This window comes from Ailuropoda melanoleuca, chromosome 3 (genome assembly GCF_002007445.2).
Source record: "Ailuropoda melanoleuca isolate Jingjing chromosome 3, ASM200744v2, whole genome shotgun sequence".
Classification (NCBI taxonomy): domain Eukaryota; kingdom Metazoa; phylum Chordata; class Mammalia; order Carnivora; family Ursidae; genus Ailuropoda; species Ailuropoda melanoleuca.
In genome coordinates this window covers 63,595,192-63,608,645 of record NC_048220.1, presented here as the reverse complement: position 1 = coordinate 63,608,645, position 13,454 = coordinate 63,595,192, and the positions used below count along the sequence as shown (strand labels likewise).

General features: G+C 35.3%; 1 protein-coding gene across 1 annotated transcript in view; it reads right to left on the bottom strand.

Moving 5' to 3' along the window:
* Positions 1-13,454, bottom strand: part of ADGRV1 (adhesion G protein-coupled receptor V1) — a 520,697-nt gene that overhangs the window by 456,748 nt on the left and 50,495 nt on the right. The window contains exons 10-13 of the mRNA XM_034655643.1: positions 7,326-7,502; positions 4,712-4,935; positions 447-573; positions 156-341 (exon numbers count right to left, since the gene is read on the bottom strand). Of these exons, the coding sequence (XP_034511534.1) occupies positions 156-341; positions 447-573; positions 4,712-4,935; positions 7,326-7,502 (714 nt within the window). The remainder of the gene's footprint in view (positions 1-155; positions 342-446; positions 574-4,711; positions 4,936-7,325; positions 7,503-13,454) is intronic.

Genomic DNA, 13,454 nt, shown 5'->3' with positions numbered 1-13,454 from the left:
TTTTTTTTCTTTTGCAAACACGAGTACCTCTCAACCCTTTCTTGCTCACTTCTGCTCCTACATCTCCTTGTCAATGTTCAAAATATCTATATTCATAATATACTAGATACTATCATCTTTCCACAAAAGCACAAGAAAAAAATAAAATCCTGTACCTCTGGTATCTCATCCAATCTTGTTAGCAACGTGATTACAATCTCGCGTTCCCCAGGTTTAAATTCCAGCACCCCTGTGTTTCCATAGAACTCATTGCTATCTCTCGGCTCTACTCGATAGTGTAGAAACTGCTTCACCAGTGCTCCCCTGGATCGGGTGATGTGGAGCTCTATGGATTCCCCTTCCTTAAAAAAAAAAAAAAAAAAAATCCNCACGAAAGTTCAAATCCCTCAAGATTATTCTTCTGAAGTTGTGAGTACAGAATAGACTGAAGTTTCTTTCATACTTACTTTTATAACATATGGTCCTCTGGATGTAGGAGAAAATTCAAAAATTCCCCCAGGATCATCATTTTCCAAAATAATTAGGTCACGGCTAGTATATCCAGATTTTAACACCTGATTTTCCACATTGACCCTGGAGAAGTCAGAAGGAAGAAAAAGGACCTTCCAACTATAATCTTAATACTGAATTTTGCAGCCTTATTTACAATATTTACAACACTTCCAGATAATGAATATGGAGGTTATTAGGAGTTAAACTGAATTTAAGCGTATTAAAATTACTAAAGATCAAAACACTTTCACTCATAAATTTTATGGAAGAACTTCTGTTACTGAATTCATTATATCTTTCATATTTGACTGAAATCAAATATTGCCTAAGTACACATATCATCTAAGTACACCATAAAATAAGTAAACAAAGGCTGTACAAAATGTACATATTTGTTAGGAGAATTTAATTTGTAACATAGAAAATGAAAGAAAATACATTTAAATAAAATCATTTTAATTTTACATGCACTTGAATTTTTAAAAAATCTCATGATGTAAGATTATACTAACTAAATAAAAGTTGGATACCTGCACAGACTAAAGCAAGCAAGCCACACTGATCAAAAATAAATGAAATTATGATTAGATTTTAGAAATATTTTGTGACCTTTCACATGATTCTATTCACCTCAATTTTAACCCCATTATTTTTTGTTATTATAAAAGAAAATACAGAACATACACAAAAAAAACATGGAAGAGAATGGATCTGAGATGCATGACTTGTTAAGCAATGTCTATACATCTCTCAAAAGAACATATTTAAAACAAGATTTTTTTTTTTTATATTTCTGGTTTTTATGCTCAGTGTATAATTAGAATGATCAAAGGGACTGGGATGCAGGGCTCTGGGGGTTTAAAAGCCAGCCTAAGCCTACTGTTTGAGAATTCTCAATCCTGCAATCTGTTCTAAACCTTCCCAAATGTCACTTTCTGTTGAACCAAAAAGTACTCATGATCAGACCTCAAAATTACAGTGAAGCCATAATTAATACATAGAAAAGACAGCTCACTTCCTATGTAATAGAAAATCAGAATTACCAACCTTCTCTAGCTTTCGGAAATCTGACAACCAACACCTAGCGTACTCGTGTCCACAGAAGAGATACCCCAAATAACGGGACAGTTATTTGTTACGTTGTTAATGCAGTCATGTGATTTTCATAGTAAATATACCCCCTACTTCATACCCGCTCCCCTTACCATTACAAAATGAAACTACACACAAAGCATGCACAAGCATCAAGCAAAATGTCTCAAGACCCGTGGTTGTGCAGAACCACAGCCTTGTCCAAAACAACGGCTTGAAAAGCAAAAGGTTGAATAACCAGAAACAAGGCATTATTTTGTACACTTACCCAAAATACACGACAAACCTTTCAGTTTCTACCCTGTCAACACAGAAAGAAGTGTGGGAGGGGGAAAAGGAGACAGAGACACCATTTGCCAAAATCGCACTAACACTGCTAGAAATTTGAACGACAGAGTAAAAATAAAGCTAAAGAAAGCTTTTCATTTTTTCCCCCACAAGCTAGTAATGTTCACTTTATGGGAATTCCGCACACTGGATTCTTTGCTATTGACAAATGCTAGCAAGAGGTTCAGCGAGTTCCCACTTAGGGAAGATGACCCCATGGGCAGCCAGCATGTCAACACCCATTGAAGACATTCTTTTCCAGGCCTGCTCCAAGGCGCTGGGGCTTGCCAAGCACTGTGCAGGCTCGCAAGCCACAGCAGTTGAGCAAATCTCATTCAGCTTGACTTATAATTACTTAGTAGCTTTAATGAGGTTTTTAAAAAAACAAAAATCTTCATCCTCAGATCTAAAGCCAGTTGTTCTTTGAAAAAATAAAAAACTCTAAAAGTAAAGAAATATATACCTTTCATCATTTGCATAGAAATATTATTAAGAAGCCATAAGATAGCATTTTATCTTTAACTTTGACAAATATTACTTAAACAGAACTTCATATCAGGAAATCTAAATACTTTTCCAAATCCCCAATCTAATGCATTTTCAAACAGCCTTGAAAAACACATGTCAACATGCATAACCCTAGGACTTCATTTTTAAGGTCAAATGACACTATTTATAAATATGGGGTTATACACCACATATAAGAAAATTTTTCTGAAATAAACTGGCATAGTGAAATTTTTTCTGATTTGGGGAAAACTAAACGATAAAATATTTTTAACTGGTATAATACTGAAAGCATCATCAACTTTTTAACTACAGAGCAACTTTTATCTGTATTAAATATAGAGAATTTGCATTTGAATTTGACTTTAGAGAAAGTGTATAATGTACCACAAGAAAGTGTTAATTATTTTTGTTGCATTATTATATCATAACATTGTAATAACATTTGTTATCATTCAAAATTTGCAAAATCAAGATGAGGTTTAGAAAAAATATGTCATTTTAAATCATAGATATTATTCTCACATTTATTTAATTAAATATGTCTTAGAACACACATGTTATTTGCTCATTCTTACTCATGCACAATTGAGATAATATAAGTAAACACTATTGCTAATTGAATTAAAACATTTTAATGTAAATTGAATGAATTTCCTGTATTTGAAAAGAGAGTAATTTCTGAAATACTCTAGCCCAGGATTTTTACTTCCTTGTGTACTGTTTTTGCCCATAGGAGAGAGAGAAATAAACACTTAAAAATTATATTTAATTAATTTAAAGGTTTATATGACCAAGTTAAAAAATGACTATTTTGAAAGGATATAAAAAATATTCACTATAAACTTTTGAAGGTGAAATTTAAATCATTCTTTAAATACTTAGCCAAAGCGGAAACTCCACTAAGAGTTTCTATGAATTGCTATATATTTGGTTTGTAAATACTGTTTGTTTTCTTTTCTTTTCTTTTTTTTGAAGACTGCCCATTGATTTAATAAGTACTCAAACCTAACTAAAAGAAAAAAGTACATAAGTGAAAAAGTGATAATTTTCAGTTTTCATCTACATTACATTTCACTGATTTTTAAAAACAATTTGAAATACCTTTCCTTAAGATTTAATGTGAAATACCTATTAAAAGCGTAAGTCATTTAGACAGTGTGTGTCTGTTACATTTGTCATTGCTTTTTTATTTTTTTTTGTTTGTGTGCTTTGTTGTTGTTTTGTTTTACTTTTTATGTAAAAAAAGGAGTAAACAGAATGCAGCTATGAAAACAAACAAAATACACAGCAGACACTTAGTAGACTTGTTCCCTACATTCTGTACTTTTCTTTGACATAAAAATAAAGAACAGCTACTCATCAGGTTTATAGAAGGTGTTTACACAAAATACCTACAAAGAAAAACCTAATGGTAATTATAGAGTGGATCAGGAGTTCCAAAAAATAATTATTACTATTTCAGTCCTAATTAATATAGTATAATATAATGCCAATTGAATTTATCTGTGATTTTTATTGTTTATAAAATATGAATTTTGCAAAGCCCTCCAGTCACACTAACCTTCTCTAATATGTATCAACTTTAACATAGGAAATTGTAGCAGATAAGCTTGGTTTTGATTTTTTTTTAATTAACTGACATCAGTTAAACAGAACTTTTTTTTATTTTTGGAGGTTTTCTGAATTACTGAAAAAAAATCTCTCTTTGAAAGACTATAATATTTTCCTAATATAAATTATCCACTGAGAAATGTTAAATCCTTATTATTACTGAAAAACACCTCTTAAATTTGTATTTTTGATTCTCTGAAAAATATGTATTATTTAGTGTTCAAATTCTACGTTAAAAAGAGAATTTCATTATATGAAGATTAACGTTTTCTTTTTACTCACTCAAAAAAGCTCTAATCCTCTCCCCTATTGAAAATGAAGCAGGCAGAGCTGTTTGTTTAATCTAACATTTTAGATTTGTTGCTGCCTACTTTTTTGATATAGCAACTTATTAGCTATGCTTATGTTATATCTGATACTTTCCACAAATTCTCTCTGTAATGTTTCCTCATAATGAACAGCAAGGTAAAAATTCACTATGTCTAATATTCACAGTCTAACCAGAGCCATCAACAAAAAACAGAAAAGTCAGAAGCTTAGCAAAATGTTATCTATTCAGTTTTTTCTCTTTACTTTATACAGAGGAAAGAGTTAAAACAAGAAAAAATATTATTTCAGAGAACTCAGACATATAACATATACATGTTACTAAATAAACATAACCTAAACAGGTTATTACCTGTCTAGAGAAAGTGTTACTGTCTCATTCATTTCTGGTGTGTCATCAGCTTTGACCGTAATGTTGATTGTTGTGTCACTTTGCCCAGATAAAAACACAACAGAGCCATTAAAGGGACCTATATCGTCCAGGGTCACCGCTTTTGAATTAAAGCCAGAGGGCTTCAAACTCCAATAGACAGTAGCCTGGCCATCAGTTCCATCACGATGTAAGGGAATGTATACCTTATAAAAAGAAAAAATGGAACAATTTCTTCTGAAATACATGCTAACAAATTATGTAAGTTTTTCAGTTAGTGCATGCACATGTTATTATATGAATATATGTATTCTGCATAGAGAAACCAACTATAAAATGACCTTAAAATACAACTGAACGTTCCTTCTTTTTAAGTATAAAAATAATTTTAGATATAACTATTTTTATTAGTTTTTGCTAATCAAATTTATCTGCAAAACTGCTCCCACCCAAAAATATCCCTAACCTGTGATTTGTCTTAAAAGGCAAACAATCGTGAAAAATGTAAAAAATGCTGGCTAAATACTAAATTTCCATCAGAGCTTCTCCAACAAAAAAAAAAAAAAAAAGAATTAATGTTATATCACAATATAAACTTTTGTAATTAAAACTAGAGGGGCGCCTGGGTGGCGCAGTCGTTGGGGGGCTGCCTTCGGCTCAGGGCGTGATCCCGGCATTCCGGGATCAAGTCCCACATCGGGCTCCTCCGCTGGGAGCCTGCTTCTTCCTCTCCCACTCCCCCTGCTTGTGTTCCCTCTCTCGCTGGCTGTCTATCTCTGTCAAATAAATAAATAAAAAATCTTTAAAAAAATAAAATAAAATATATTTTAAAAAAACTAGAAAATTACAAAAAATTCATCTTAAAATGATGGAGGCAAAAATAAGAAAATAATAATATAAATAAGAACAAGAAATGTTTCTAACCAATACAATAAATGCAGTAGAAATAAAATGACATACTCAAATCATAGTTCTGGGTGACCTTGGGCAAGTTACTTAACCTCTCTGACCTCAATTTCCTCAAGTGAAATGAAGTTAGGGCTTCCCTATTTTGCAAGTTTGTGGAGAGGATTAGAGTGCCTCTCCATTGTATAAGCTAAGAAAATGGCAGCTATTATAATAATTCTGACAAATTATATTTGATAGTTTTATTTAAGTGCAGTGCATTTCAAATACATAAAATAAAAGGATCATTGTAGATAATGATAACGTTTTTTCAAATAAAGAATATAAATGAATACTTAATGGTAGATACGCTATTCTTTTTAAGCCCCTAAAAATGTATCTTCTTTGTTCTTTGCTTTTTAACACAACCCATCTTGAAAAAATGGAAGATATTTTCCTCACTAACCATTCTGCTACTTTGACTAGGATGGTCAGGGCTGGAGACCAGTGAGCAAAATAAGATACTTCAGGAAGACAAAAAAATTAACAGAAGGGTGAGCCCTTAAGTCACCCTGAGGGAGTGGCTGTGGCCTGGGCTATGGATATGACAAAGAGAAAGAGAAATGAGGGAAATTTCCACCCTTTCTGTTTCCCAGAGGGAAAGAATGCAGGTTCACAGAGCTCAAAACTTTCCCTCAAAACTAATTTTCCTCAAGGGAAAAATATGAAATGGTAAATTGACAGCAGATAATGAATAAAAGCAATCCACTCTCTAAATGTTTTTAGTTTTTTAGTTTTTAGAGGGAAACAGTGTATAAATAAAAAATACAAAAAATGAGAACCATCTTGAAAAATGAGCTGCTCTGCCAATTTATAGAATCAAATATACAAACAAAGGAAGTTGCAGATACCATATTTTGACAGGAGACTTTGATAACAAAAACAATTCTCCTCTTTTCTCATCTGAACCCCAACCCATTTTAAATCAAATCTAAGTTATGAGAGTCTTCGAGAAGGTTTCAGGGATAGACCGTGCCTCAGGTAATGGTAAAGCTGAAAGTCAGAGCTATCCCTCGATAGATGGAAGGAAAATTCAATCAGGGTAGGGAGCAGGTAGGGGTGCTATATATGTGAGTGTGCTTTTGTGTGTGTGTGTGTGTGTGTGTGTGTGTGTGTATGCATGTGCCCACAAAAATTTGCCCATACATGTAATATAAAATTCCTCAGATTTGGCATTCCACCACTTTACCATCGCCAACTGGAATGGCGATCCAAGTGGATCACTTCCACTGCCAAGCACAGAACCCAAGGCAGCCACCCTTGTCTTGCCTGAGGCAAGCATGAGGAACACTAATAAATGGAATAGGTCAAGGATACCTGCAATTCATGTGACTTGGCCAATAAAAAAAAGAAAAATTATGTTTGGCTATCACTCTCGCAAATGTCATGGCACTATCTAAAAGCATCCACATCAAAATACCCAATTCTGGCCATGAGCAATTAATTCTAATTTTATTCTAACATATATGGCAAAAGATGATGGAAAAACCACATATTCATCAGTTACTTATATCAAATGACATATTGAAGACTTGCTGTAAATGGTGAAACTTTTCAAGATCGTTAATTCTGTTAACTCTACAAAAAAGAAAACTGTCTATGCCTTATCTCAGACTCATTAGGTCCCATCAATAAAAAAAAGCCTACTTACCACTTCAGCAGCAGAATCTTCTGGTTCATGTAAAACGATTGGAAGATTGCTAATGAAGCCAATTTCTCCATTTGCGATGTCTGGAGTAACCACTAAAGAAATATTTTGGATTTCCCCAAATCTAGGACTTATAGGTGGGATTGGGGGAATTATGTTCACCAATTCCACAGTTTCCAACTATAATAAACAAACAATAAAAAATTTAAAAGAACAGAAATTTTTAAATTAAAAAAAAAAGCCTTAATAGCATGGGGCAACAAAGTAAATATGTAAAGGTCACAAACTTGGCAACTTCATCTCCTTTCAGTCACCATCCTATTTCAACCTCCTGCACTGGCTTCTTGAGTTTGTTTGTTTTCTCTCTCTCTTCAGTTATTATTCCCCAGGGTTCTTTCCAAGCCCTTTATCTTATAATGTCGTGCCCTCTCCCTAATAATCTCTGAATTTCTCCTTTAAATTCCAAATCTTTGTAACCAACTGCCCCTAGACATCATATAAATGTCACACAGACACCTTACAGTTAGAATGTCCAAAATAGAAATCACTATCTCTGTTCCATGTCCCCTCACTTCTAACATCAGTACCATCCCCTTTTCCTCCTTATCACGTGTACCCAACTACCTTGACCTTAAAGCCAAACTGAGAGTTGCCCACGTCTCATTCCTCACTTCCACCGACCCACACCTCCAATCAATCACCCACTCCCTTTCTATGCCAGAGAAAATTCACTATCAGAGGATCGTTCAGAGCTCCAAATGTAACCTGTCTCTCCGTTTAAAGCATATGTATAACACGCAACATGCCCGTGCTCTATGAACACGACCAGTAGAGTAACTTCCACAGTGTTCTCATCTACAACGGCCTCCCTTCATCACCTCACAAGTCCAAAACGTACACTCTTAAAGGCCAGTTAAATCTCCCTCTTTCATGAAGATTTCCTGTTATCTCCAGCCCTTTTTATTTGATCTTTCTGAACTTCTACAACTACCCTTCCTAAACTTAGAACTTTATCATAAATTTCACATGTTGCTTGCTTATCATCATTTTGTGTATTCCAGACTTTTACCTCCCAACAAAGCCCCTGTGAGTCTGTGTTCTTCTCAGCATTTTCCCAGGCCACGACACAGACCCAAAACTGCAGCTAACACAGGAAATGCCTGTCAACTCATCCCTCCAATACAAAATGAGCTCCATAGGAATCCTGGTATATCACAAACCTTCAACATCTTAATATTCTAACTTTCCGAAATTCAACTGATCTATCCATACAGTGTTCACTTGAGCATTATAGGAATAGATAATCATTACAGAACTGCAAAAACAAAGATTTCAAGCTGAAAAGCAATCTGAACCTAATAAGACATTATGGATCTCCCACTCTTTAGAGCCCTCTGTTAGGCTTTGTGATGTGGAAACAATGCTTATAAGTAACCACCAGAAGAGACTTGTGATTTAAATTGATTTTCCACAAATGTACAGGAGTATTTCTGATTCCACACACGTCACATTTTATGATAAACGATATATATTTTAAAGGCAAAAGTAAATGCCCTTTTAAAATGTCACACATTTTGGGCACCTGGGGGGCTCAGTTAGTTAAGCGACTGCCTTTAGCTCAGGGCATGATCCTGAAGTCCCTGGATCGAGTCCCGCATTGGGCTCCCTGCTCAGCAAGGAGTCTGCTTCTCCCTCTCGCTCTCCCCCCTCTCATGCTCTCTCTCTTTCTCTCTCTCTCAAATAAATAAAATAATAAATAAATAAATAAACAAACAAACAAATAAATAAATAAATAAAATGTCATGCATTCTGCTTTAGAAATCACATACGGGAGGGGCACCTGGGTGGCTCAGTTGGTTAAGAGTCTGACTCTTGATTTCAGCTCAAGTTACGATCTCAGGGTTGTGAGATCGGGACCTGCGTTGGGCTCTGTGCTGAGTATGGAACCTGTTTAAGATTCTCTCTGTTTCCCTCCCTCTACCCCTCCTCATCCCAGTTTTCCCCCATCTCTAAAAAATAAATAATATAAATTTTTTTTAAAAAAATGTTAAATCTAAAAATCACATACAGGAGAAAAATAGGAAAAACTCCATATTTGGTAAACAGTCATTTGAGTAAAAGAAAAAAAAAAGAAATTAGACTGACACATTTTGCCAAATATAGTATGTAGACCAAGTCAAGTAAAATAAAACATGAAATTCTTTAGTATTCTGCATTTACTTTTTTTTTTTCTTTAAAGATTTTATTTATTTATTCAACAGAGATAGAGACAGCCAGCGAGAGAGGAACACAAGCAGGGGGAGTGGGAGAGGAAGAAGCAGGCTCATAGCAGAGGAGCCTGATGTGGGGCTCGATCCCATAACGCCGGGATCACGCCCTGAGCTGAAGGCAGACGCTTAACCGCTGTGCCACCCAGGCGCCCCTCTGCATTTACTTTATAAAATAAATACAATGTAAAGATAAAGAGTAAAAACCACATACCTGTCATTTTTTCTAGAGAAAATATATATACACGTAAATTTCTACTTATCTTAAAAATATTACAAAGAAAAAACAAAATATATATTTTAATGTATATATATAATGTATATATTTAATTTATATATATATTTAAATGTACATATAAAATGTGTATAAATATAAGGTGTACATTGTTTGGAGGCAAAGATACTTCTAAAATATTTGGTCATGTGTGAGAAAGCATGTTTGTGAATGAACACTCTTATTCCCAAACATTCACAAAGAGGTAAACTGATAATACTATTTATCAAAACTTTCTAAAGAGAAAGGAGGAAAATACATAAGTTATATCTTACATTTATCAAAAAAAGCTATAGAATTAATTCTAAATACAGGATTTTTGAAAAATACGAAGAAGGAAGATATAGAGGCTATGAAATGAACTGATCAAAAGGAAAATGCTAATTTTCCATGGCTTATTTCCTAGTCTCTAAGCCTTTTTGTCTGGGTTCCTTAAGCATCTGCTAAATCAAACTGCCCCATTCATAAAGAGTCGTTCTTTGCTTTCAGACGGTTTGCAACTGGGACAGCACATTAGCAAACCCTAAGACTGCCAAAAGTTGTATCTCAGACTAAAGTATTTAGCTGAGAGGGTTCGTGAAGAATGAGGAGCTCATGTCTCAGATTCTCCTTTCTTTAGTTTCATTCAACTTTCCATGCAGAATCTGATGCCTCCTATTCTTGAGTTGCTCATCCATTATGTACTATACAAACTATACAACCTTCTAATTTCAACCAGCCTTCCAGAACCTACAGCTGTTTTGAACCTCAAGGAATTGTGTCAGTGACTAACAATGTCTTTTTCCCCCCCTAAACTGTTAAATTAACTGTCTGCACTGTAAGACCTTTTGTTTTTTAACTGAATACAGACAAAGAATTGAGTCTGGAATTAGTGGTACAAACACATTTCTAAACTGGCATCACCAAAATTCAGACAAATTACACACTTCTTCAAGTTTTTCCTTACTTTTCAAGTAGCATCAAGAATAAATTCTGTCATGTTCATATACAATGCTGAAAACAGTTCGGATAATATTTGACCCATCGATGGTCTTTAATAAGGTTTTGTTTACAAAGAGATTCTCTGCAGCTACTTGGATAGAGATACTAGATATTTTCAAAAGACTTAGAGCTCAATAGAAAGGTTACTAATATTGGCATAGATATAGGCAGGTCCGTATCCACAGTAAAAAGTGGTCTTGAGGCAGCATGAGAAAAGAGATCAGAAGGCTAAAGTGGGAACAGGAAGGTTCTCCAAAACTCAAAATCAACATTACTGCATCATCAGTCCTTAAACTCACCTCACATCATTACAATGACTACAAGAATGCCAGGATGCCCAAGCCTCCATGAAAGCAAAAGCAACTGTGTAAAATCTTTGCTTTACTTCACTTGGGTTAATAATTTGGTTCTCATACCACTTGTGCCCTATGCAAGACTGGAGACAGAAGGGAGAAATGAATACTGACAAACCTTAAACATGTTATGAATTTAAATGTCTGCGCTCCCCCACAATTCATGTATTGAAAATCTAATCCCCAGCATGATGTCATGTGGAGATGGGACATTTGGGAGATAATTGGGTCATGAGGGTAGACCCCCCATGATGCGATTAGTGCCCTTATATGAAGAGACGCCAAAGAGCTTACTTCCTGTCTCTCTGCACTAGGTGAGGACACAGCAATAAGTCATCAGTCTGCAAACCAGGAAGAGGGTTCTCACCAGACACTCTCCATGCTGGCACCTGATCTCAGGCTTCCCAGCCTCCAGCACTGTGAGAAATAAACGTCTGTTGTTTAAGCCACTAGTCTATGGTATTCTTTATAGCAGACTGAACTAAAACAATGTATATTAATGAAAGGGCTCTGAATCCGGAGGACACTGACAGCAGAAAAGGCAAAGGACAGAGCTGACACCAAAAATAAAAACAAAAACACCATGAAATTCTGAAACTCGTCTTGACAAGTTATTATCTCCCAGGGACTCTTGAAAACTGCTAAGTTTGGGAAATGCTACCCTAAATGCAAACTGGTGAAATTAGTTATGCACTTCCATGTATTATTAGGACCAATCTTAAAACGTTGTGACTTATTTTTTATAAGGCCAAATGTATAGCTTTTTAAAAAATTTCTAAATATATCTCCAAACATGTTCTGGTAGCAACATTCTAGTCCCTTTAACTTCTTGTTCAGCATGGCCAGGGCCATGGGCTCCCCCACATGCTCAATTCCACTTCTCAGATGCAGATGCCCCATCTGGCCACTCATGTCACAAAAGCATCCCACAAGCCACAGGAGAAGCAGACACATTGTGTACAAGGCCATGGTCTCTTTACCCATCACTCCAAGAGAAATTCAGGGGTCCTCCAAGAATGGGTTATCCTCATAGACAGAAGTATGCATCACATCCAAGTTCTCCATTCGGAGGGAACACAAAATACCAATAACAATAATAACAAAAGATAAAGAGCAGAATCTCACCACCAGTGGCAAAACCTCTGAAAACAATGGCAAAAGGTCTCCCTCTGGGTACACCTATTACAAAAAGGCATTCGCCATATACTGATAAATCATATATCTCCACAATAGGTCATCTACTAGACCCCTGGACCAGAAGTCCTCAAGAAATACACAAATGGTACAAGCATGAACAGTGGCCCAGCTGAAAACAAACAAAAAAAGACAAGGGTCTTCAGAATAAAAGGGCCTACCCCCCATCAAGCGCTAAGCAAAGTGGGACACAGTCCTCTGGAATTCAGGACACCAAGAAGATTTTTTAAAAAAGCTTTCACGGTTAACAAGCAAGTTCTAAAAACATAAATAATGTCTTTCCCTCAAATTTCTCATCAGCAACTGTGCTATAAGACAATACCCTCCAAATTCTGAAGAAAAAATTTATTTTTATTTTTATTTTTGGGGGTGGAGAGAGAGAGAGGAGGAGGGAGGGGGAGAGGAAAAGGGAGAGAAAGAATCTCAAGCAGGCTCCACACCCAGTGTGGAGCCCAACACAGGGCTTGATCTCATGATCCTGAGATCATGACCTCAGCTGAAATCAAGAGTTGGACGCTTAGCCAACTGAGCCATCCAGGTACCATGAAAAAATCATTTTAATCTAAAAATTTCTACCAAGCCGAACTATCAATGTAAGTGTGAAGTTTTGTTTTTAGCTCTTCAAAAGACTCAAGAAGTTTACTTTGCATATTCCTTTTCTGCACATGTATTCAATTGAGGAAGAGTTACTACAACAAAACCCAAACACAATCCAAGAAAGAAAAAGCAAGAGATCAGGAAAATTCAGGAGCTCAGTAAAAACTATCTCAAGTAGCAGGTGTGAAGCAAGCATAGAAAGCAGTTAGTACGGCTAAAGTCACCATCCAACATATATAAGACAAGTGGAAGCTATAACGTGGTGAGAATCACATATAGAAAGGGAGCAGTTAGAAATACTAGAGAAAGCAGCAATAAACCATAAAACAAAGTCTAGGCAAAAATGTGAGACCAATTTAAATGTGTATGATTAAAAAAATTAATGGAATATGAAATTTCATTCGATATATATTTCGGTTAGCAAAGTATGTGGCAATACAGGATTATAAAATCTTTATCAACCCAT